This window comes from Scyliorhinus canicula, chromosome 1, assembly GCF_902713615.1.
Source record: "Scyliorhinus canicula chromosome 1, sScyCan1.1, whole genome shotgun sequence".
Taxonomy (NCBI): Eukaryota; Metazoa; Chordata; class Chondrichthyes; order Carcharhiniformes; family Scyliorhinidae; genus Scyliorhinus; species Scyliorhinus canicula.
In genome coordinates this window covers 175,636,732-175,663,735 of record NC_052146.1, presented here as the reverse complement: position 1 = coordinate 175,663,735, position 27,004 = coordinate 175,636,732, and the positions used below count along the sequence as shown (strand labels likewise).

Below are 27,004 nucleotides of genomic sequence, written 5' to 3'. Positions count from 1 at the left end.
ACCAACGGGTTCACGCCAGCGGCAACCACACCTGGTCGCTGCCAGCATGAACAGCGCACGACAGGTTAAGTGTGGAGCCTGTGGGGGGCGGAGAGGGGATCGAGCACCACGGGCATGCTCGGGAGGGGACTGGCCATCGAACGGTGCCCACCGATCGTCGGCCCGGAGTCTCTAAGATACGCACTCTTTCCCCTCCGCCGCCCCGCAAGATCAAGCCGTCACGTCATGCGGGGCGGCGGAGGGGAAGACGGCAATCACGCATGCGCGGGATTGAGCCGGCCAACCTGCGCATGTGCGGCTGATGTCACTTAGGCGCCGCCGCCACGTCATTATCGGCCCACCGCCTTGACGCCAGCGTCAAGGCCCGGCGGCCGAGTTACACGAAACGCCGCTCCTGGCGATTGAGCGAAGAATCGGATCTGACACCCAAACCATGGCGGGTGCCAGTTTCGCAACCCTCCGGTGCCTCAACAACGACGTCAATGCGTTCCACTCCGCACATACAGTAAACGGCATTGGCATATCATGAGCGGGCCTGACCCGGTGTTCTCTAGGACCTCTGCGGTTCTCCGCCTAAACTGAGGGGAATTCCCGATGGCGAGGTTCACTTGTGCTTTTAAAATCAAGAAACAGGAACCGTGGCTGATGAGAAAGAAAGAGGAGGTAAGACATGGAGAGGCCTGACCATGGGCTGCCCGGTTGGACTCTGGCCGGGGGGGCCTGCCATGGGGGGGTGTGACGAGGGGATGGGCCATGCAGCCGAAGTGACCCCCCACAGGACTGGAGCAGTGTCCAGGCTCGGACTGCCATTGCTGCGGTCTGCAAGGCAGCCATCTTGCTGCACACCCCACTTACCACCCACCTCGGTTCCTGGTTCTGCAGATTGACAACGGCCATATGGGGGCCATCACCCCCCACACCCCAGCCCCCACCCCCACCCTCTACTCCCCTCTCGGTACCCCTGCCCCCACCCTCTACCCGACCTCACCGCATCCAGCCCTCCGCAATACCACCCTCCCAACCGGCCACAGGGCATTACATGGCCCACTCAAGGGCAATGCCCATAGTAGTCCCTTCAGGGGGGTGCCGGATGGGGGCTGTGGATTGTACCACTGACAGCGCCAGCTGACGGTACACTTGGCAGCAGGGATGGGCGCCACAGCCAAAGGCCCCCAAGGTGCCGGGCACCGACAGGGCCCTGGATGAGAGAATGGGGGAGGGGGAACATGCTGGAGCAGTGTCTGCAGTGCCAACCGGTGCCAACATGCAGCCAGTTGGACCTGGTTGGGCAGTGGGTACGCACCATGCTAACATGTCGGCCTTTCACCCCTGCAGACAATGGATATTGGAATACAACCAGCAATGGTGGCCTTCCTTCTATTCGGCGCACTCCTGGGGATGCACTGCGGCTGAACGAGCTGGAGCTGCTCAAGGAGGAAGAAGCTGCAGCAGCGGGGCCTACCCCAGAGGAACAGGAGGCAGCCGGCCAGGATGGAGAGCCGGGTGCCTAACAGGCTGAGGAGGGGGAGGAGGTGCAAAGGAGGCGCCACATGCGGCCCCGTGTATACCGGCAGCCCCTGACATTCGAGGACCAGGTGGACCGAGCATGCCGTTGATGACTCCGGCTGAGCAGGGGAACAGTGCGACATATCTGCCAGATCATGGTGGACCTGGCACCGCGGTAGAATGGGGGAGAACACCCACTCCCGGTGGCCGTCAAGGTGACGGACGCCCTGAACATTTACGCCACAGGCTCCTTTCAGGTGCTGACTGGGGATCTGACCAAGATCTCACAAAGCCGTGCCGTCCAGAGGCCCTATATGCCCAGTCAGCACAATACATCCATTTCAATGTGCACCAAGCCCATCAGGGTGCCCGGACATTGGGGTTCGCCACCATCGTCGAGATGCCCCAAGTCCAGGGGGTGATCGACGGGATGCATGTCGCCCTATGAGCACCTGCAGAAGACAGGCCGCTCTACACAAACTGAACGGGATTCCACTCGATGAAAGTGCTGCTGGTGTGTGACTATCATGCACATCTGCGCCAGATACCCAGGCAGTGTGCTCAACACCTTCACACCCCAGCTGAGGGTTGTCTCCTGGACGACAGGGTTTAACCGCTGCGGTTGTGACTGATGATGCTAATCCGGAGGCCACAGGCCGATGCGGAGACCAGCTAAAATGATGTCCATTCCACGACCAGCAGCATGATCGAGTGGTGCTTTGGCCTCCTGAAATGCGGTTCAAGTGCCTGGACCGTTCTGGACAGCCCCTCCAGTTTGGCGCTGGGACAGTCACATCATGGCGGCCTGCTGTGGCCTCCACAACATCAGGCAGAGGGGCGACATGCTACAGGATAAGGATGAATGCCAGTCTTCGTCCGATGAGGAGGAAGGCAAGAATGGCAGGACATGAGGCCCCGACAGACACAGGAGGCCACACAACATTTGCGCCAGGGCCAATGCGCAAGGGACACATTCCTTTTGGGGTTTTGTTCACTTGCGCTATCTTCCAGCGGGTAATGGAAAACATCTTGCATAGACTCCCGAGAGTGGCGGCATACCTTGGCAATGTCCTGATCACTGGATCGTCTGACCGGGAGCCCTGGCTGAGATTCTCCAGCGTTTTGAAGAAATGGGGGACCGCCTCTACAGGGAAACGCACCCAAGATCACCTACCTGGGCGATTGTGTGGATCGCCATAGGTTGCACCCCATGGAGGAAAAAGTACAAGCCAACCGTCAGGTCCCAGTGCCAATCAGACCGACAGAACTATGCTCATATTTTGGCCTGGTAATTTACTATGGCAAGTTTATTCCGAACCTCATCACCGTTTGGCCCCCCTCCACTGTCTGCTAAATAAAGGTCAACGTTGGGAATGGCTCCAAGCCCAGGAGACAGCTATCGTGTCGGTGAAGAAGCAACTATTCTCTTCCCGTCTATCGGCTCACTTTGACCCAACCAAGCCGCTGTTGTTGATGTGTGACGCATCCCACACGGGATCGGGGCCATCCTCACCCACAGAATGGATGACGGGTCGGAACGCTCCATAGAATTCACATCGCAGACATTGGTGGATGCGGAAAAAAAGTATGCACAAATTGAGAAGGCTTGGCAATGGGTGTTTGGGGTAAAAAAATTCCATCAGTGCATCTACAGTCCTCCTTTCACCATCTACACCAATCATAAGCCCCAACACCAGGCGATTTTCCCCATCACCTCTGCCAGGATCCAGCAGTGGGCACTACTATTAGCAGTATGAGTATGTATTGGAACATCGCTCTGGATCTGCGATCCCGCACACTGATGCGTTGAGACGCCTCTCTCTTTCCACCAGACTGCCTGCACTGGTGGCATTCGACGAAGTGATAGCCACCCTCCATTTTATGGATTCCTTGCTGGTCACGGTTTCCTACACCCGGGGATGGACTCAGATGGATGTGCAGTTGTCCCGGGTACGGCATATAATCCAGTAAGGGGCCCAAAACTGCACTTTGCCGGGGCACATGAAGGCGTACACTAACAAGATACCCGAGTTAAGCATCGAGGACGGTGTTATCACGTGGGGAATACGCATGGTGGGTTCCTGAGCAAGGGAATGCACCACTCCTGCAGGACCTCCACAATAGACACCCGGGGTGTCAAAGATGAAGATACTGGCTCACTGCTACGTATGGTGGCCAGGCATTGACGTTGCTATAGAGAAGGTGGCACAGCATTGTACTCAGTGTCAAGAGCACCAGAACCTGCTGCCGGCGGCACTGCTCCACCCATGGGAATGCCCAGGCCATCCTTGGCCCAGCCTCCACATAGATTTTGAGGGACCATTCCAGGGGGCAATGTTCCTCATCGTCATAGATGCCCACTCAAAGTGGATAGAGGTCCATGAAATGCAAAGCACGACATCTTGAGTCACAATCGACAGGCTGTGGCTATCTTTCAGCACGCACAGGATACCAGAAGTGCTGGTCTCGGACATGGTACAGCGTCCATGAGTGCGGACGTTCATGACCGCAAACGGCATACGACATGTACATACTGCTCCAAACCACCCGGTGCCCGAATGGGTTAGCATTGCGTGCAGTCCAGATGTTCAAAAACAGAATGAGAAAGCAGTCTTTGGGTCCTGGGAGACTCGGTTGGCATGATTCCTTTTTGCTACCGGACCACACCGTACGCCACGACAGGAGCCCCTCCGGTCGAGTTACTGATGGCGGTCAACTTTTGAGTTCGGTTCTCCCGGACATTGCTGGGAAAATGGGAAAACCTGCCAGCGCCAGGATAGACCTGAGGCTGACGCATGCCAGTGTACGTCTTTGCCCACCTTCCCTGTAGGAGATCCAGCGTACATCCACAACTTGGGAATGCGCTACATGGATCCAGGCGTCGTGTTAGCCTAGACAGAACCAGTCTCTTATTGAGCGAGGGCACGGGTGGAGGGGGGGCAAATTGAATCAGAATGTGGATCACCTCTGTGGGTGCATCCCTGAAACACCAGATCCGATTCTGGAGGTTTCAGACCAAAACTGCCCCGAGCTTGAGTTAATACCTCTGCCCCAGCTGCTGCCTGTGGCCTCAGCCATAGCTACCATGGAGAAGCCGGTTTCAGACATCGAGGTAGCTGAAATGTCAGGCAAGGTCCTGCTGAACTCCGATTCCGAATCTCAATAACAGAATAAGAAAGATAAATTACCTGACCTTGACACATCAAAGGTTCAAATAATAGTGAAACTATGATATTAAAAAAGGTTACAATTTTAGGAAATAATTTAAATATTGCCAACACTAACAAAGGTTGGTTGGAAATGCTATGCATGTCTACATTGTCATGAGGAGAAGACAGGAAAATGGGGATGAGAAAATATCAGCCATGAATGAATTGCAGAGCAGACTCGATGGGCCGAGTGGCCTAATTCTGCACTTATGTCTTATGGTCTAATGATTAGCGCCATTAAATAGATGCAGGGTGCAATTTAGCTGGAAAAAATCTATGTCCGGTATCGGGAAAAGTTAGCAAGGTATTTTTCGGTGGCTGCAGCGCCGAGAAACAACCAGCAATTCAATGGCACTTTTGCTGTTTTTTTGACCTTAGGGAGTTTCTCTCCGCTAAGGCCGGACTTAGATCCATTTCCTGTTGGCTAGCTGGAAAGGCTCTTTGCAGATCGGGGCACCTTTCAGCAACCTTGCCAGGTTGCCAGCCTGCTCTGTTCCCGAGCACCCGGAGGTCTCTTATGGCCTGGGAGACCCCTCCCCCCAAGTGCGATTACGTCTGGTCCATGTTTGTGGAAGCCAGTACTAAACGGTGCCCTGGTGAGGTCTCACTAAGGCTACCGTTAGTTCCCAGGTGCTGGGAGAATCCGGTGTAAGCGTATTTAAATGAGCCTAATGCCTCATTTTAAAAAGGGTGAGGTGGGTCTCACACAGCGCGGGAGACATCCAGATCTTGACATCTTGTGAAGTTCAGTTGAATCTGGCAAAATGCCTCGAGCGTCGGGAATCTCACAAGGCACAGCCTCTTACGACAGCACGTCGGGCGTCACAAGCCGTTAAATCACGCCCATAATTTATTGCAATGTTCTCGCCTTGTAAAATACCAAACGTGACAGGTAAAGAAATGTTTTGTATTATCAAATGGCTTCAGGGATGTCATTATGTGGGTGGAGCTAGGCTGTGGCGCTGGGTTTTTAGTTTCGTTTCTGAACTGGAGCTGGCTGTGGCTCTGAGGTTTACTTTCATTCACACATTTTGGAAGACACAGAGAAGTCTTGTGTCTTCTCTCTCTCTCTCTGCATGTTAAAAGGTGTCTCCAGATCACTTGATAACTTAAAAGTGATAACTGTTTTCTGGAAGGGATTCAATCCTACTGGTTTAGTAAAAGGGTTTTCTGGTTTATGGATGTTGTTACTTGTTTGAATCAGTTAAGGGAAGATATTAAGGATTATTATATAGAGTGCTGTAGCTGTGTGGGGGTAGTTATGTTTGTAGTTGATACAAATGCTCACTGTGTGTGTTTATAAAAATGTTAACTGAATTCGTAGAATAAACTTTGTTTTGATTAAATGTGCTTTAGGCCTCTGCTTAATAACACCTGAAAGGTAGACCATTGCGCTCCTCATAACCAAAATCTATAAACAGTTGTAGGTCAGGTGATCTCCATGATATACTTTGGAGTTTTCTAAACCCTGGCCCATAATACAAGTTACTATTGCATGTAAACACAGAATATAGTCGTCCAGCCAAATAGGTTCTGCAAAACCAGATTTACATAGAGTATAATATTAATTAATCAATCCTTGGTGTGATTTATGAAGATTATATGACTCATATAAATGAATCTTAATGGGCAGCATGGCGGCGCAGTGGTTAGCACTGCTATCTCACGGCACGAGGACCCGAGATCAATCCCGACCTCGGGTCACTGTTCATGTTCCACGCACATTCTCTCCATGTCTGTGTGGGTCTCACCCCCACAATCCAAAGAAATGTGCAGGGTAGGTCAATTGGCCATGATAAATTGCCCCTTAATTGCAAAAAGGGAATTGGGTACTCTAAATTTTAAAAGAAACAAATATATATTTTTTTAAGACATAAAAGGTGAATATATTTCAAATGAAAATATTATTTTTTTACAGGTACACGCTTATTCCCACTGCAATAATCCTTGGAACAGGAGGAGCTCCGCTTTGGTCTGCTAAATGCACCTATCTTACCATTTGTGGTTATCGATATGCAAAAAAACACAATAAGATTGGAGAAAATATAGTAAACCACTACTTTGGTATTTTCTTCCTTATATTCCAGTCATCTGCTGTTTGGGGGAATCTACTGTCATCATTAATATTTCAATATACTTCCGGAAAAGGTAAGAAAACATAATCGGTTTGGAAGTACTAGAATATATACTAAATTTCTATTCCCTATTAAAACAAACAGGATACCACCTTGTAGCCACCGAAGTTGGCCATTCCCTAAATACAAAATGGAGGAACGCAAAGCTTGCAGGTTAAAATGGACAATGTTTACAGCACAAGCAGGCTGCACCAAGCCACTGTGTATTCTGTCTGCTGAGAGAGCAGACAGCACCGAAATGAACATTCCGCATACTAATGAGGCAATCTCTGGGATTTAGAATTTAGAACAGTACAGCACAGAACAGGCCCTTCGGCCCTCGATGTTGTGCCGAGCAATGATCACCCTACTTAAACCCACGTAACCTGTATACCCGTAACCCAACAATCCCCCCATTAACCTTACACTACGGGCAATTTAGCATGGCCAATCCACCTAACCCGCACATCTTTGGACTGTGGGAGGAAACCGGAGCACCCGGAGGAAACCCACGCACACACGGGGAGGACGTGCAGACTCCACACAGTACAGTGACCCAGCCGGGAATCGAACCTGGGACCCTGGAGCTGTGAAGCATTGATGCTAACCACCATGCTACCGTGAGGCCCCTAAGTTAACATAGTAATGGTACAATCCCAGGGACAATGGACACAAATGGGGAAGTGATTGCAGCAGTGTATGGGAAACCAGACACCCCGGCACCAGCGGGGTTCGAAAACAAAGCACCTGAAGGCCCGCCCAGTAGCCAAGGAACAGCCTCAGTATTGGGGGGATTCAAACATATCGGTTGGGAAGAGACCCAATCGATTCCCAGCAGGAAAAGCGTCTGCCCAAAAGAGTGCAAAGCCGTGGGACCTATAAAAGACAGGTCCCACACTTAGTTTGTTCTTCTTGACCAGCCCTCCTCTCTGGACCAGCCCCTCGACCAGCTTTTGCCAAAGAAGACCTTGAACGAGAGAGAGGAGAGGTTTGGGACAGCAGCCGCCAGCAAGTAAGTCTCACAACGATCGCTACCAGAGACAGACACTCCTGACCCCTTTTTAACCCGTACCAACGTGAAGTCTGCGGGCCAGAGCAGAGCAAGAGGCCTTGTCCCCTGATCCGGCAGTTCCCTTTGAGATAAGTATTGGTTTATTTAGTGGTAGGAATAGTTTAATCCTCTTAGCGTGTGCATGAGTAGTATTATAATTGTATTATAATAAACTCAGTTGTTTGAACTTACTAATTGGTGTATGGTTTTATTGCTTTGAACTTGACCTTGAAACTTGGTGGCGGTATCTTAACGATACCAGGCGACTCCAGAGCTAAGTAACGAAACAGAGCCAAATTGAGTGTTAAGCACACACACCCAGAACGAGCAATATTTAGTGGCGACGCCTAGCCGGGACTCGATTAGAAGTGGCCCCCCCACTCCGAGAGAACCCTGAAATTTGAATCAGAAATCCAATTGGGAAAAGGAAAAACCACAAGTGTTCAAGGAGTTCAAATCAATAGTCATAATTCGTAAGTGTGTTTTTGCATGCATAACTAACAGGGTTGTAAGGTTAAACCGAGAGATTTTTGTTGCAACAAACTGTCGGGAGTTTTATAATCGGAACATAGCGAAAGCCGTACCCGTATTTATAAGCATTGCCTTATTATCCCTCGTTCCAAATTAAAGAGAGCATAAAGAAAGAGGAAATGGCCATGCAGGCAATGGAACACCTCATGAACCCAGAGCAGTTCATGGTCGCAGCGACCAACAGCAGCAGAGTAGGCCAGTGTCCTGTATGGGAGCTGGAACTCAGGAAGTACCTCAAAGGGAAAGGATGGCCCCTTTGGAGTGAGTTTTGTGTGAATGAGGAGACAGGTCCCGGGAGCATAGGACATATTTGGTGGGAGAACCTATCTCAAATTCATAAAAAGAATTTAGGAAAAGCACGCAAGCCGATGGCAATTGTGTCCTGCTTGGCACAATTGCGAGGCACAGAGGAGGTCGTTCGGACGCTCCGCAAAGAATTAGAAGAGAGGAATAGAATGAGCAAAGTGGATGTCAGGGACATCGAAAAGGAGAATCTAAGTTTAAGGCAATGACTGGCAGAGACGGAGAGAGAGGTGGATGATGCCAAGAGGACACATCAGTCTTGTCTAGCCCATCTGAGCAGTTCCCAAGCCCAGTATGAGGAAGCCTATCAGAATCTGCAACGCGCAGTTCTGATAAGAGAAGATTCAGAAAAGCAGGTAGAGGCACTGCAAAGGCAATGCTCTGACCTAAAGGCAGCTTTAAGAGCACTCCATGCTGCCACCACTGAGCAAAGGCAAAGCACAGTGGATCATGCGAAATGTAGAAAGCAGATTGCGCAGCTGCAATCTCTGCTTTCTGTGCAGAATAGGTTCCAAGAGACATTTGGAACCCAGTTAGATGAGGAAAATGCCCCAGATTGGCAGGTATTAAGCGAAACCGCGCAGCGCTATGTTCAGGGAACATGTGCGCCAGCAGCGCAACAGAAAAGGAAAACGCCCCAACCCCCCACAGATCAGATAGTACCCGCACCAATGAACCCAGTCACCACCCAAAGAAAGGCAACCACAGAAGGCGCACCCGAGGTCACCTACACCACCCCCTTAACCGTAACACAACTAAGGGACGCGTGTAAGAAAATCACCCCGTTCCTCCCCATTGCAGACTCCCACCAATTTTTCGCAAGAGTTAAACAACAGGCAACCATGTACGGCCTGGATGAGCGAGAGCAAGTGAAGCTCACAGTGTTGAGTTTAGACTCATCAGTTGTAGCAGCCCTCCCCGACCCACAGAATGTTGGAGGAGGCACACTAGAGGAGATGCATACAGCTATTTTAGACGCGATAGGGTACAACAGAGGAGACCCAGTCGAAGGCCTAAATAAGTGTAGGCAGAAGAGGACAGAGCATCCCACAGCATTCGCAGGAAGGCTGTGGATTAATTTCACTGCCGTTTTTGGCGATTTAGACCGCGCTCATTTAACCCGCGATAATATGGTTAAATGGACCCGCACAATCATCTCCCACGCCACAGATGCAGGACAGAATGTCTGCAGCAGTTATGACCCCTCAGAAGAGGCCCATAATGAAAAATGGGTATTGAAAAGATTGTCCCGCGCTTGGGAACAATCCGTCCAAGGCAAGGTTAAAGAGTATGCAAACAGGATTAGCGCAGTAGGCGACTATTGTTTTGACCCGACCACGCTTAGCACGGACAAACAGGTTAGGGCAGTTTTGAACAGACACAGGACAGCATTTGCCAGTCACCGGCACGACTGCGGCAGAATGACTGGACAAGTTCAAGTTACTGGACCTGACCCGAGACCACAGAGACAGTACCGATTTCCCCTAGAAGCAGAGGGAGAAATTGGAAAGGTTATAGAGAGCTTATTAGAGCAGGGTGTACTTAGGACAGTAGCCTCAACTAATAATGCACCTATTTGGCCAGTGAGGAAACCCGACGGATCATGGCGTCTGACCATAGATTATCGGGAACTCAACAAAGTAACCCCAGCAGTAGCCCCCACGGTAGCAACAAGTCCAGAGACCATGCTCAAACAGGGACTCCACTCCAAATATTTCACGGTATTGGACATTAGCAACGGCTTCTGGTCAATCCCATTGGCAAAGGCATGCCAGTACAAATTCGCCTTCACATTTAAAGGACAGCAGTATACGTAGACATGCCTCCGACAAGGATTCCACAATTCCCCCTCCATTTTCCACCGACAGCTGGCAAATGGACTAGCAAAATTTTCCTGACCCGAATGTCTGGTACAGTATGTGGACGACCTATTACTGCAGACAGATACCAAGGCAGAGCACATCACGCTTCTGTCCAAACTCCTGGAACTATTGCAAAGTATTGGATGTAAAGTTAACCCCAGAAAGGCCCAAATATTAGAGAACCAAGTGATGTATTTGGGTACAGGCATCACGCACGGCAAACGCGAGATCGAGTTCAAAACAATTGAATCGATCGTCAAATTGCCCCTTCCCCAGAATGTTTCAGCCCCCCGGTCGTTTTTAGGACTGGTTGGGTATTGTCGGAACCATATCGATGGTTTTGCAACCAAGGCAGCCCCACTTTCAGACCACCTTAAGAAAGGAGCTCCTTGGGAATGGCTTCCGCAGCATACAGAGACTGTGGAAGAGTTAAAGAAAGCCCTCAGCGCAGCACCCGCGCTACAAGTTCCAGACCAACTCTCCCCCTATGCAATAGAGGTAGTTAGCACCGATCTGACCCTCTCAGCCATGCTCCTTCAGGAACGGCACGAGCAGCTACGACCAGTGGCTTATGCCTCCAGACTTTTAGACCCCGTAGAACAAGGATTTTCAGCCTGCGAGAGGCACCTACTAGCAGTATTTTGGACAGTTCAGTACTTCTCGTACATTACCGGACTCAATCCCATGACCATTTTGACCGAACACACCCCCACACAGTTACTTTTAGACGGTCGACTGAAGGACGGTTCAGTGAGCCAGATAAGAGCAGCTAGGTGGACACCTCTGTTACAAGGATGGGACATAGCAGTTAAATGGACCAAAACACACACATTTTTAGCGGACAACCTACAGTATCCAGGACAACCCCATGATTGCGAGATGGTAGCACCCCTACACAACACAGGACCCTTCATTGCCAAAACGCCCCCCCCCCCAGGAAGATAGGGAATTCAAGCCAGAGCCCCCAGCACACATGTGCCCCATTGAAGATATATGTGGACGGTTCATCCACAGTTCTAGATGGAGAACGCATCACTGGATGTGGGATTTATGTGGAAGATGCGCAGGGACGCGCATTAGAGGAGATATCTCTAAAACTACCAGGTCACTTAGGCGCGCAGGCAGCAGAGCTCGCGACCATTGCTTATATAGTGGACCACCCAGATTCGTTCCCCAGCCCAGCAGACATATATTCGGACAGTTTATATGTCTGTAACAGTTTAACAGATTTTCTACCCCTGTGGAGGACAAGAGGTTTTGTCTCCGCGGACGGGAAGCCCCTTCCATCAGCCCCATTACTCCTCCATATCCTAGAGAAGGCAAAGGATAGGACGTATGGCATTATTAAAGTTAGAAGCTACCATCGATCATCCCCCCCTGGAAATGTAAAAGCTGACGCACTGGCAAAAGCAGGTTCCAGGCGAGGTCATTTTTGGACACCCCCAGCTAGCGCACCAGCTAGCGCCTCTGTGAGTGCAGTTCAGGTCTCACAGACAGAAATAGAAGATTTAGTACAGGCGCAGAAGCATGACGAAAATCTCCGGGAGATTTTAAAAGGAAACTTTGTGGCCCAGTACGATAAATTCAAACACGCTTTGACCACACATGAGGGTGTGATCATAAAAGACAAATTGTACGTGGTTCCTGAAAAGGACAGGAATCAAATGATTGCCTTATTCCATGATAGTCATGGACACCAAGGGATCGACCCTACCACAACACACCTTAGAAAACTCTGTTGGTGGCCCAACTTAAGACAAGATGTTACCCACTATATTGGGAATTGTTTAATTTGTGCGCAGAATAACCCGGAGAGGTATTCAAAGAAGGCACAACTCAGCCACACTCGCCCCGTTAATGGCCCCTGGACAAACCTCCAGATCGATTTTATAGGTCCATTGCCCCCTTGCAGGAATGGCTATAAATATGTTCTGGTGGTCATAGATACCTTTACCAAATGGGTAGAGGCATTCCCTTCACGCCCCAACACAGCAAAGACAGCTGCAAAGATCCTGACCCACCACATCTTTACGAGATGGGGACTCCCCAGAAGTGTAGAATCAGATCAGGGATCTCATTTTACAGGACGGGTCATGAAGAACGTCCTGACCATATTCGTAATCAAGCAGAATTTTCACATTGCGTATCACCCCCAGTCAAGCGGGATAGTAGAACACATGAATCGGACTCTAAAATCGACCCTTAGAAAGATGGTACAGGAGAACAATTCGACTTGGGATTCAGTGCTCCCATTCGCTCTTATGTTCATAAGAAACACTGTTTCAGCATCTACAGGTTTCACCCCACACACACTCATGACCGGACGCCCTATGAAAGGATCAGAATTCCTTTTAGGACTCGACATGACCAGCCCAGAAGTGACGGCCCTCACACACGAGAAAGCAGTTAAACAACTAGTTAAGACTGTAAGGTCTGCTCAGTTAGCAGCCGCAGTAAAACTGGGTAAAAGGCAGAAACAGAGCAAGGCCTGTTTCAACAAAAATGTCCACCCCACAGAATTTCAGGTTGGGCAACAGGTAATGTTATCTGTGTATAACCCCAGCACATTTCTGGCACCAAACTTTTCCGGCCCGTACTCAATTTCGGACAAAATCAGCCCCTCGGTATATAGGATAAAGTACCCCAACGGTAAGACTGTGTGGTTCCACATTAACCAGCTAAAGGCTTATGGAACACAGTCAAACCACTCGCACCATGTCCTGCTAGACGCAGCAGAACACCTCGCCCCGCCCACAAGAGACACATTTCCACCCTCCCGCTCACAGACCAGTTCCTCATCGGACTCGACCTCGACTCCGCCCACTGACTCCAGGACACGCCCTGGAACGCCCACAAGCTGCCACAGCAGAGACAGTGACAGTGAGACTGAGGACAGCCACAGCACTCCACCCTACAGCCCCCACTTCAGCGACTTCGGCCCGACTCCAGTGACCCCATGGAGATCACTTACATTAAAAATCCAGACCCACACCCAAATCCACCACCCAATACTGACAACCCCGACCACGCTCCTTCAAATTTAGACCCCACGATTTGGCACAGGGACAATTCTTGGAGACTTGTCCGAAACGATGAGAGTGACCCCCGGTCACACAATGCGAAAATTGCATGCCTGATCCATACAAGGGTATGGGATCCGGGAGAAGAGGATGACTTGATTTCTGACTCCCGACACGGCAACCCCTTTGCGACCCTGTTCGCAGAGAATGATGAGAAGTGAGGTGTCCAGATGATGTAAAAAGAGGAACCGCTTGAGAGAAGCGCTGTCTTTTCTGATGGAACCTGCACATATGTTTGTTTGTATATTTGTATGTTAAATGTTTGATTTGGAGATTGGCCACTTGCTTTTCAGCCGAAAAGCTTGTGACCACCTCACATGCACGTTAGCTTGTCCGCAGATATTTCTGAGAACTTGACTCAGCTGAAATGTCTGGAGCCCAGCTCAACTTTTCACTAGGAGCATCTTGGCTCCCCTTTTTTTTAGGTGCCCCTCTATTCCGGGAATAGAGGCTGCAATTCCACTATGACTACATTCTTGCCCGTTCATTTCAGGTTGCTCAGGCAGTGGAGAAACGGCATTGAGGACCCGCCCTGTCTGAGGACCACCCCTTTGGTCAGCTAAGCTCGGGTACAGCACAGTATGCCCTACCCGGGGATCCCATTCAACTCTTACCCGTCGCGGCCCATACGCAACTCATTCGACCTTTCATTTCTAAAGCTTGGTTTCATTTTGTTTAAGGTAGCCCTTCGGCCGCCACTCCATATGCTATTTACATCCAGGAACATTTGGGATGGTAAATTGCAACACTCTGCGAGACGGCTCGCACTGGTTCAATAGATAAGTATATATCTGGTCCTAAATCCGTTTTTGAAAATAAAAATGAGGGAGTCACATGGAGGTTAACACCTTAAAGGGAAAATTGGGACAAGAGGACAGATATACTTAAAGTCAAGATATTAAGCTGAACACTAACAGATAATATGCTTGATTCCATAGCTTTCGCACGTTCGGAGAGGAACCGAAGCAACAGCACAGCAAGATCCCAGGAAGGAAGAGAAGAGAAGAGTCAGAGAAGCTGAAGACCACTCCAATTGCTATGTTTTTAGCTATTGTGGCATCTGTGTGGTTGCGCGTGGACACGGACGCCCTTTCCCACAGTACAACGTTTGCTAACTTCTCCCAAACCCAGATCACCCCCAGCCCAGTCAATGGTAACAGTACCCCGACCTGGTGTACCAGATTTCTGACATGGTACTCCTTGTCGTATGTCATAGAATCACTTTTGGTGATTGCAGTTCTCTGTATTATAGTCCAAACCCTCAGGATGAGGAAATGGAGAAGGAGAGCCCACCGCTCTCGTGCCTCAACAGTGTACAGAGTACAATCCCCCATTTTCGGATTCCACCAATCCCCCCAACCCCTTGATGTGTAATAAAGGATTTAATTTTGATATGATCTGTAAATAAAGACTTTTGCGGATGTATTATAATGCTCTGAGCTCGACTGCCGAGTCAGAAAATGAAATGTAATGATACTGTTGTATGAATGATTAAGGGTTTAGAATGTTGTAGAATGTTTAAATATGAGATGAGAGTAGTTTATTGAGGATAGTTAGAGGTTCCTGATTCCAATTGGTAATGCATGTCCCCTTTGACATAGCGCCAATCAGAAATTGTTAGTTAAAATTTTTTTGCCATAGTTGAGGAAAGGATAGAAGCCATGGAACTCGCTGAGGTCAGGGGACCCAAAGACACCGTACTTTGGTGACCCTTCATGATTTCTCATGAGGATCACAAGGAGGGAGTGTAGCCACCGAAGTTGGCCATTCCCTAAATACAAAAGGAACGCAAAGCTTGCAGGTTAAAATGGACAATGTTTACAGCACAAGCAGGCTGCACCAAGCCAATGTGTATTCTGTCTGCTGAGAGAGCAGACAGCACCGAAACGAACATTCCGCATACTAATGAGGCAATCTCTGGGATAGTTAACATAGCAATGGAACGATCCCAGGGACAATGGACACAAATGGGGAAGTGATTGCAACAGTGTATGGGAAACCAGACACCCCGGCACCAGCGGGGTTCAAAAACAAAGCACCTGAAGGCCTGCCCAGTAGCCAAGGAACAGCCTCAGTATTGGGGGGATTCAAACATATCGATTGGGAAGAGACCCAATCAATTCCCAGCAGGAAAAGAGTCCGCCCAAAAGGGTGCGAAGCCGTGGGACCTATAAAAGACAGGTCCCACACTTAGTTTGTTCTTCTTAACCAGCCCTCCTCTCTGGACCAGCCCCTCGACCAGCTTTTGCCAAAGAAGACCTTGAACGAGAGAGAGGAGAGGTTTGGGACAGCAGCCGCCAGCAAGTAAGTCTCACAACGATCGCTACCAGAGACAGACACTCCTGACCCCTTTTTAACCCGTATCAACCTGAAGTCTGCGGATCAGTGCAGAGCAAGAGGCCTTGTCCCCTGATCCGGCAGTTCCCTTCGAGATAAGTATTGGTTTATTTAGTGGTAGGAATAGTTTAATCCTCTTAGCGTGTGCATGGGTAGTATTATAATTGTATTATAATAAACTCAGTTGTTTGAACTTACTAATTGGTGTATGGTTTTATTGCTTTAAACTTGACCTTGAAACTTGTGGCGGTATCTTAACGATACCTGATGACTCCAGAGCCAAGTAACGAAACAGAGCCAAATTGAGTGTTAAGCACACTCACCCAGAACAAGCAACAACCTCTTTTAAAAAAGAAGCAACCAAAGGAATTTGGTATGAGTGCATTATGCATCACTGACCATAATTTTCACTTTTATTTCTGTAGAAAAGTTGCTCAGTTACTCTGTGGGATTGTTGTTTCTGAAATATGTCCGTTATGTTTAGGCTACGGCAGTGTATCGCGGGATGGATTCTACTTATTTGTATTTAACAGTGTTGGAGGGACATTTGAGAACATTGAATTCAAAAGTGAAGGTCTTGCATGTGGCATAACCCAGAATCCTTCCCTCCCTCCTTTCACCACAAAGATATGGAGCTGATTTTTGTCTCCCAATGGAGGGAAGAATGAAGTTGGGAAACCTGGAATCTTTAAATATTTGGCAGCAAAATGCACTTCTCTTCTCTGCCCTGTGTTGAATGGTTCAATCAGCCATGATTGATTGGCGAAGCAGACTCAATATGCTGAGTGGTCTAATTCTGCTTCTATGTCTTATAGTCTTATGGTGTTATTTTCTTGTGGCCTTTCCTTGAGCCGAAAGGCCTTGGGTCATGACCCTGCATATACATCTGCTGATGTCAGAGTTGCCATAATAAAGGATGCAGCAAATGCTTTATTCTTGACAAGCAATAATTTTGTCTCCTGTGGTACAAAATGCGAACCTTAAAAAGCACGTCTGCTCAATGGTCATAGAATGATCTTTGGTCATAGAATGGAATCCCTACAGTGCAGAAGCCCATTGAATCTACACTGGTCCGCCGAAAGAGCACCCTACCTCGGCCCAATTCCACACCCCATCCCTGTAACCCCACCTAACCTTTTGGCTACTAAGGGGCAATTTAGCATGGCCAATCCACCTAACCTGCACATCTTTGGACTGTGGGAGGAAACCGGAGCAACCGGAAGAAACCCACGCAGACACTGGGAGGATGTGCAAACTCCACACAGATAGCCACCCGAGGTCGGAATCGAACCTGGGTCCCTGGCACTGTAATGCAGCAGTGCTAACCACTGTGCCATCATGAATTTGAGCATTCACGACGTGCATGGTCCAACGGCAGGAGGAAGTAAGATGCTTACAATGAGGCGTTGAAGGAGGTAGTACCAAACTGAAAGAATCTGCAGCAACAGATCACTTTCTTGAACATGAGTGAGAGACAATGCCAGAGGAGGCTGTGTATTGCTTGAGAAGTGGTGGCTGAGCGTACATCCTTCTACAAGAAGACCTCCAACCATGGGGACACCAGGAACATACATTCCCAGTGACATCGAAGGTCACTGTGACCTAAATATATTTGCCAGCAGCTAATTTCAAGGCACCACAGCCAAGCTGTGTGGCACATCACAGGTGCATCCACTGAGTCACTAATGCCCAGACCATTGGGTCATACGCAGTTTAAAAGTTTCTGAGAATTATTGTAGCTTGTTGCATGATCCATACCTTGGCAAAGAGAAAGGGTTTGGTACAGGACAAGGAGAACTGTGATGAAAAGAACTTCTCCTCAGATAAGGAGCAACACAAGGAGAAGAAGAGAAGAAAGAATTTCAGGAGGAAGAGAAGAGGGAGGATGAAGGTCCACACGAGGTACCCCAGAGACAATATCACTGTTGACGGGATGAGAAGTCCATGCAGGATGCTGCCACAGCTAGAAATCTGCTGATACAAGTGCTTTGCATGATGGGAACATTCCGAGAGTGCAAATGGTAACTTAAATGGCAGAGGAGGGCAGTGGAGAGACCAAGGGGATGGCATTGGAAACATCATCCTCGATTTAACAGCCATGCTAGCCTTGGGCACAAATCTTGTAATGGCTGCTAGATCTCGCGAGAGGACAAAAATGGGATTTGTGCCATTGAGAATTCTGAACATGATCTTCCCAAGCCCCCCTCCAATGATGCAATCAGGTTCACACCCAGGCGTGAGCCTGATTAGCGTAAATTATAGTATATTTTAATCTGATTAGCAGGCATCACACCGCTACTTCCACCATCAATGTATCATCCCACCCAGCTAGTTGTGATGACTACACAAGGGGTGCACAGGAAGATATAGCCCCCGGCTGATGAACGACATGAGCCCCAATGGGAGGTTCCTTTTATGTGTGATGAGATGGGGAGTGCCCCAATGCCAGTGAGAACAATGCCTGTGAGGCATAGGGGGGAGTACACCAATGCTTGCATGTAACAAATTTAGTCGGTCCGGAGCCTTGATCTGCCGTTGAGAGAACCGCAGTGCTGGCGGCGACTCCGGTGTCAGTTTGGTCTTCGGTGACTCCGGGAGCGTGTCGAAATCCTCTTCATCCCCGGGTGTGGGCAGGGGGAGGACGGATAGTCCTGGAGTGGGGGCTGCGGTGGGGTGCGCCGGGGAGGGGAGGGTGGCGCCGGGCCGGATTAGTGTGTGTGTGTGGAACTAGCCAGGTCCCTGTAGGAGACTGGATCTCGGCGGCTGTTGGGGTACGCTACGTAGGCGTACTGTGGGTTGGCGTGGAGTAGCTCTACCCTCTCCACCAATGGGTCCGCCTTGTGGAGTCGCACGTGTTTACGGAGGAGTACGGGTCCTGGAGGTGCAAGCCAAGTCGGGAGCGACACCCCGGAGGTGGACTTCCGAGGCAAGGCAGAGAGACGTTCATGGTGTGTTTCATTAGTCGCGGTGCACAGGAGCGACCGAATGGAGCGCAGGGCGTCGGGGAGGACCTCCTGGCAGCGGGAAGACGGGAGATTTCTGGACCGTAGGGTCAGCTGGACGGCCCTCCAGCCCGTTCCATTCTCCCTCTCCACCTGCCTGTTTCCCCTGGGGTTGTAGCTGGTTGTCCTGCTCGAGGCGATACCCCTGTTGAGCAGGAACTGGCGTAGCTCATCGCTCATGAATGTGGATCCCCTGTCATTGTGGATGTAGGCGGGGAAGCCGAACAGAGCGAAGATGGTGTTGAGGGCTTTGATGACGGTGGCAGACATCATGTCGGGGCATGGGATGGCGAAGGGGAATCTGGAATATTCATCGACCACACTGAGGAAGTACGTGTTGCGGTTGGTGGAGGGGAGGGGCCCTTTGAAGTCCACTCTGAGGCGTTCAAAGGGACGGGAAGCCTTCACCAGGCGCGCACGGTCTGGCCGGTAGAAGTGTGGTTTACACTCCGCGCAGACCTGGCAGTCTCTGGTGATTGCCCTGACTTCCTCGATGGAGTAGGGCAGGTTGCCGGCCTTGATGAAATGGTAAAGATGTGTGACCCCCAGGTGACAGAGGTTGTCGGTCCACCTGTGCGCTGGCACATGTACCTCGGGATAGGGCATCGGGGGGCTCGTTGAGCTTACCGGGGTGATACAAAATCTCGTCGTTGTAGGTGGAGAGGTCGATCCTCCACCTCAAGATTTTATCATTTTTGATCTTGCCCCGCTGTGTGCTATTAAACATGAAGGCAACCGACCGTTGGGCAGTGAGGAGAGTGAATCTCCTGCTGGCCAGGTAATGCCTCCAATGCCACACAGCTTCAATGATGGTTTGGGCTTCTTTGTCGACAGAGGAATGTCAAATTTCGGAGGCATGAAGGGTGCGTGTAAAGAATGCCACGGGCCTGCCTGCCTGGTTGAGGGTGGCGGCTTGAGCGATGTGTGATGCGTCGCTCTCGACTTGGAATGGTAACGTCTCGTCAACCACGTGCATCACGGCCTTGCCGATGTCGGCCTTGATACGGTTGAAGGCCTGATGTGCCTCGGCTGTCAGGGGAAAAACAGTGGATTGAATGAGTGGGCGGGCCTTGTCCGCATAATTTGGGACCCACTGGGCGTCATAAGAAAAGAACCCCAGACATTGTTTGAGGGCCTTGGAGCAGTGGGGAAGGGGGAGTTCCATGCGGAGGCATGTGGCATGTGGTCGGGATCGGGCCCCAGAACTCCGTTCTGGACCACATAGCCGAGGATGGCTAAGCGGTTCGTGCTGATCACGCACTTTTCCTTGTTGTAGGTTAGGTTGAGGAGAGTGGCGGTGTGGAGAAATTTGGCAAGGTTGGTGTCATGGTCCTGCTGACCGTGGCCGCAGATGGTGACAATGTCCAGGTACAGGAAAGTGGTCCGCAATCCGTACCGGTCAACTATTCGGTCCATTTCCCATTGGAAGACCGAGACCCCAAAGGGAACCCTTTGGAGTGTGACGCCAAAGGGAACCCTAAGAAAGTGGTAAAGGTGGCCATCTGCCTCGAAGGCAGTGTATGGGCGGTCCGCCTTACGGATGGGGAGCTGGTGGTAGGCAGATTTCAGGTCCACAGTTGAGAAGACCCGGTACTGTGCAATCTGATTGACCATATCAGATATGCGTAGGAGGGGGTACGCGTTGAGCTGCGTGTACCTATTGATGGTCTGACTGTAGTCCACGACCATCCTGTGTTTCTCCCCAGTTTTCACCACTACCACTTGGGCTCTCCAGGGGCTGTTGTTGGCCTCGATGATGCCTTCCCGAAGCAGTCGCTGGACTTCGGACCTGATGAAAGCCTGATGGGCGTTGTACCGTCTGCTCCTGGTGGTGATGGGTTTGCAATCTGGGGTTAAGTTTGCAAATAGGGAAGGTGGGTCGACCTTTAGGGTCACGAGGCCGAACACAGTAAGGGGTGGTAGGGGCCTGCCGAATTTCAGTGTTAGGCTCTGGAGGTTGCACTGGAAGTCCAGGCCGAGTAGCAGGGCAGCGCAGAGGTTGGCAAGGATGTAGAGGCGGAAGCCGCTGAACTCCACGCCTTGGACAGTGAGAGTGGCGATGCAATACCCCCGGATCGCCACGGTGTGGGGCCCGGAGGCCAGGGAGATTCTCTAGTTAGCGGGGTGTACCGCGAGGGAGCAGCGCCTTACCGTCTCAGGGTGAATGAAGCTCTCGGTGCTCCCGGAGTCCAGCAGGCAGGAGATCTCGTGCCCATCGACCTTCACTTTGGTTGAAGCAGTTGCCAGATTGTGTGGACGAGACTGGTCAACTGCGACCGAGGCGAGACGCGGCTGGTCATCGGCAGTTGCAGGCTACGCGCAGTCGGATGAGGTACCCGGGTGGCATGGGTGCTGGGTCGGGTAAGATGGCAGCGTCCACGGGCCGCACATGTCGTGAGGGAAACATGATGGCGGCTCCCGTTGGCCCTGGGGGAACAAGATGGCGACGCCCACGGACCGCACGCGTTGCAGGTTGAACAAGATGGCGGTGCCCTTGGGCAGCACGTGGTCCGAGGAGGGGAAGATGGCGGTGCCCACTGGTCGCACGTGGGGCGAGCCGGAACAATAGTGGCGACTGAGCGCGCCTGGCACACCGCAGCGAAGTGTCCCTTCTTGCCACAGGCCTTGCAGAGGGCGCTCCGGGCCGGGCAGCGCTGTCGGGGGTGTTTGGACTGCCCACAGAAGTAACATTTGGGTCCTCCGGGATTGGTTGCCTGCCACGCGGCACAGGTGTGGGGTTGGCTGAGGGCGGTCGCTGATGGAGTCCACGATGGGGCGGCTGTCTGCGGAGTCCACGATGCACAAGGGGGGGTGGGCCGCGCGGTCGGGGGCGTAGGCCTGGATGTTCCGTGAAGCGACCGTAAGCGAGAGCGCTAGCTTTTTGGTTTCCGCAAGGTCGAGCTTCATAAGAGCTTCACCAAGGTTCCAAACACACGATCACTACCATCTAGGACAAGAGCTGCAGACACCTGGGAACCCCACCAAGTCACTCATCACACTGACTTGGAAATATATCGTCGTTCCTTCACTGTCGCTGGGGCAAATTCCTGGAACTCTCTCCTTAACAGCACAGTGGGCATACATACACCTCAAACACTGTAGTGGTTCAAGAAGGCAACTCACACCACCTTCTGAAGGGCAACTAGGGATGGGCAATAAATGCTGGCCTAACCAGTGATGCACTATCAATTACAACGAAACAAGAGTAGAGTGTAATCGAGGCTTTATTACGCAGAGATGTGTAGCCTCCTACAGCTGCTGCTGAAATGGCTGCAGTTCGGAGAGCACACACATTTATACTCCGCCTACTGGGCGGAGCCAGCAGGCAGGGATCTATCCCCGTACCTGTAGTACAGGGGCCTTACCGCAGTGTAGTATATACAACATAATACAACAGTGGTGACTACCACATTCACCCCCTGTTAAAAATGAGTCCGGGGGGGCAGTGGAAAACTATTTACATACAGATTGTCTTTAAAATTTCAGAGAAGGTTACAAATTTAGACGATCGGGCGCCTTCATCCGTCGTTGAGAGCGCCGTTGTGCTGGTGGCGAATCAGGCGTCGGCTTGGTCGTCGGTGACTCCGGGAGCATGTCGATATCCTCTTCATCCCCGGGTGGGACCAAGGGGAGGACGGATTGTCCTGGAGCAGGGGCTGTGGTGGGGTGCGCTGGGGGGAGGGAGGGGGCACCGGGGCAGAGGTGGGGGTGTGTGCGGACGCAGCTGTTGCCAGGTCCCTGAGGGAGACTGTGTCCTGGCGGCCGTCGGGGTACGCTATGTAGGTGTACTGCGGGTTTGCTTGGAGTAGCAGTACCCTCTCAACCAACGGATCCGCCTTATGGAGCCGCACGTGCTTGCGGAGGAGAACGGGTCCTGGAGCTGCCAGCCACGTTGGGATTGAAACCCTGGAGGTGGACTTCCTGGGGAAGGCAAGGAGACGTTCATGGGGGTTTCGTTAGTCGCAGTGCACAGCAGCGACTGAATGGAGTGAAGTGCGTCGGGGAGGACCTCCTGCCAGCGGGAGGCCGGGAGATTTCTGGACCGTAGGGCCAGCTGGACGGCCCTCCAGACCGTCCCATTCTGCCGCTCCACCTGCCCATTTCCCCTGGGGTTGTAGCTGGTTGTCCTGCTCGAGGCAATGCCCCTGTTGAGCAGGTAATGGCGCAGTTCATCGCTCATAAATGAGGATCCCCGGTCGCTGTGGACGTAGGCGGGGAAACCGAACAGAGCGAAGATGGTGTTGAGTGCTTTGATGACGGTGGCAGACATCAAATCGGGGCATGGGGCGGCAAAGGGGAATCGGGAATATTCGTCGACCACATTGAGAAAATACATGTTGCGGTCGGTGGAGAGGAGGGGCCCTTTGAAGTCCATGCTGAGGCGTTCAAAGGGGCGGGAGGCCTTCACCAGGCGTGCACGGTCTGGCCGGTAGAAGTGCGGATTGCGCTCCGCACAGACCTGGCAGTCTCTGGTGATAGCCCTGACTTCCTTGATAGAGTAGGGCAGATTGCGGGCCTTAAGGAAGTGATAAAAGCAGGTGACTCCTGGGTGACAGAGATCGTCGTGCAGGGTCTGGAGTTGGTCCGCTTTTGCGCTGGCAGATGTACCTCGGGGCAGGGCTTTGGGGGACTCATTGAGCTTACCGGGGCGACACAAATTCTCGTAATTAAAGGTGGAGAGCTCGATCCTCCACCACAAGATCTTATCATTTTTGATCTTACCCCGCTGTGTGTCAAACATGAAGGCAACCAACCATTGGTCAGTTGGGAGAGTGAATCTCCTGCCGGCCAGGTAATGCCTCCAGTGCCGCACAGCTTCAACGATAGCTTGGGCCTCCTTCTCGATGGAGGAGTGCCGAATTTCAGAGGCATGGAGGGTGCTGGAAAAGAATGCCACGGGCCTGCCTGCCTGGTTGAGGGTGGTGGCCAGAGCGACGTCTGATGCATCGCTCTCGACTTGGAAGGGGAGCATCTCATCGACCGCGTGCATTGCTGCCTTGGCGATGTCGGCCGTGATACGGTTGAAGGCCTGGTGAGCCTCGGCCGTCAGTGGGAAACCGGTGGAGTGGATGAGTGGGCGGGCCTTGTCCTCATAGTTAGGGACCCACTGGGCGTAGTACAAAACGAACCCTCGGCATCGTTTGAGGGCCTTGGGGCAGTGGGGAAGGGGGAGATCCATGAGGGGGCGCATGCGATCGGGGTCGGGCCCTAGAACTCCGTTCTGAACCACATAGCCGAGGATGGCTGATCGGTTCGTGCTGAACACACACTTCTCCTTGTTGTAAGTTAGGTTGAGGAGTTTGGCAGTAGGCATATTTCAGGTCCACTGTCGAGAAGACCCGGCACTGTGCAATCTGATTGACCATCTCAGATAGGCATGGGAGGGGGTACGCGTCGAGCTGTGTGTACCGATTGATGGTCTGACTGTAGTCAACGGCCATCCTGTTTTTCTCCCCAGTTTTCACCACTACTACTTGGGCTCTCCTGGGGCTGTTGCTGGCCTCGATGATACCCTCCCGCAGCAGCCGCTGGACCTCAGACCTGATGAAGGTCCTGTCCTGGACGCTGTACCGTCTGCTCCTGGTGGCGACGGGTTTGCAATCCGGAGTGAGGTTTGCAAACAGGGAAGGCGGGTCGACCTTAAGGATCGTGAGGCCGCACACAGTAAGGGGTGGTAGGGGCCCACCAAATTTCAGGGTTAGGAGGTTGCACTGGAAGTCCAGGCTGAGTAGGAAGGCAGCGCAGAGGTTGGGGAGGACGTAGAGCCGGAGGCCGCTGAACTTTATGCCCTGGATGGTGAGGGTGGCGATGCAGTACCCCCAGATCGCCACGGAGTGGGATCCGGAGGCCAGGGAGATTCTTTGGTTAACGGGGTGTACCGCGAGTGCAGCGCCTTACTATATCGGGGTGGATGAAACTCTCAGTGCTCCCGGAGTCCAGAAGGCAGGATATCTCCTGCCCGTCGACCTTCACCTTTGTCGACGCAGTCGCGAGGTTGTGCGGTCGGGACTGGTCGATCAGGATGGAGGCGAGACGCGGCTGGTCGTCGGTGGTTGCAGGCAATGAGCGGCCTGATGAGGTGCCCGACAGGCAGGGGTCCTGAGGCGGGGAAGATGGCGGCGCCCATGGGCCGCACATGTCCTGGGGCAGGCAAGATGGCGGCGCCCTCGGGCCGCACGTGTCCTGGGGCAGCCAAGGTGGTGGCGCCAATTGGTTGTGAGGAAAGCAAGGTGGCGGTGCCCACGGGCCGCACGTGTTTTGAGGGGAGCAAGGTGGCGGCGCCCGCGGGCCGCACGTGGTCTGAGGCGAGGAAGATGGCGGCATCCACTGGGCGCACGTGGGGTGTGCAGGGACAATAGCGGCGATTGAGTGGGCCTGGCACACTGCAGCGAGATGTCCTTTCTTGCCGCAGGCCTTGCAGAATGGGCTGCGCGCCGGGCAGCCCTGCCGGGGGCGTTTTGTCTGTCCACAGAAGTCTCACTTGGGTCCCCCGGGGTTGGTTGGCTGCCGCGCGACGCAGGCGTGGGGTTGACTCGGGGCGGTCGCTGATGGGGTTCACAATGGGGTGGCCGCTGGCGGGGTCCACGATGCCCAGGAAGGGTGGGCCGTGTGGTCGGGGGCATACACAGGTGGGTTGCATGAGGCGACTGTGAGCGGGAGCGCTAGTTTCTTGATCGCCGCGAGGTCAAGCGTGGCCCCTAAGAGGCGCTGACGGATGTAGTTCGACCCTATTCCCATAACGAACGCGTTTCTCATCAGCAGGTTCGAATGTTCAGCGGCTGAAACTGCTTGGCAATCACAGTCTCTCACCATGGCGTGCAGAGCACGCCAGAAATCTTCCACAGACTCACCGGGAAGTTGATGCCGCGTGGTCAGGAGGTGTCTGGCATAGATCTTGTTGGTCTGCTGAGCGTAGTTCTCCTTCAGTAGCGCCATGGTCTCTGTGAGGTTCAGCGCGTCCTGGATGAGGGGAAAGACATCGGAGCTCAGCCGCGTGTACAGAATCTGGAGCTTCTGTGCTTCTGAGATTGGGTCTGGCGCAGACCCGATGTATGCTTCAAAGCAAGCTAGCCAATGTGCGACGGCCGACTTGGCGTCGTCTGCTTGGGTGCAGCTGCAGGCGATCAGGCTTGATGCAGAGATCCATCGTTGTAAAATCTCTGTGTAATAAATTGATGCACTATCAATTACGACAAGATGAGAGTAGAATGTAATCGAGGCTTTATTACACAGAGATGTGTGACCTCCTACAGCAGCTGGCGAAATGGCTGCAGTTCGAAGAGCACACATATTTATACTCCGCCTACTGGGCGGTGCCAGCAGGCAGGGATCTACCCCCCTACCTGTAGTACAGGGGCCTTACTATAATACCCTTGTATGCAGTGCAGTATATACAATATAATACAACAGTGGTGACTAACACAACCAGCGATGCCCACATCTCACAAAATGAATTTTTTTTAAATCTGGCTGAGGGACCGAGATCTCAGAAGACAGTGAGATTCCTCAAAATACATAAATCCCTCACACTCCTATTCTGATTGCTCTGCTACAGAGATGGTGTCCAGATGGCTGGAGCGGTAGGTGCTCGGGACAGCTATTAACCGCCTCGAGTTACCAATCTGCCACCCACAGGACAGTCCTTCATCTGGAGGACTGTACACTGACCTCTCTGCTTCTGACACCTCTTCCTGCACACTGGTAATCTGATCATCACTCGGTGATTACCACTCCACATCTGCACCTGTTAGCAGTCGTGGCCGACTCTCAATCTGAGGATGATGTCTACTCAGGGCCATGGGTTTCTGCCTTAAGTTTTCATGTGAATGAACAGGCTGATTCTCAACCAACCGATCTATGTGCATATGAGCCAAAATGTCAATAAGGTAGTGGGATATGGGTGCATGTTTTTCTTCCTATTTTTTCTTTCTCTGCCGCTGATCTGCCTCATCATTCGGAGCTTTGACAAAGGGTCATCTGGACTTGAAACATTAGCTCTTTTCTCTCCC

At 51.8% G+C, this 27,004-nt stretch overlaps 1 protein-coding gene across 4 annotated transcripts in view; it reads left to right on the top strand.

Moving 5' to 3' along the window:
* The window catches only part of LOC119969490 (protein unc-93 homolog A-like), a 150,972-nt gene that overhangs the window by 75,205 nt on the left and 48,763 nt on the right, over positions 1–27,004 (top strand). For 2 of the 4 annotated variants that reach the window (XM_038803189.1, XM_038803199.1), the window contains exon 3: positions 6,803–6,863. In XM_038803189.1, the coding sequence (XP_038659117.1) occupies positions 6,803–6,863 (61 nt within the window). Of the gene's footprint in view, positions 1–6,633; positions 6,864–27,004 lie in introns of all 4 variants that reach the window. The other 2 variants (XM_038803182.1, XM_038803176.1) reach the window with 1 other exon arrangement.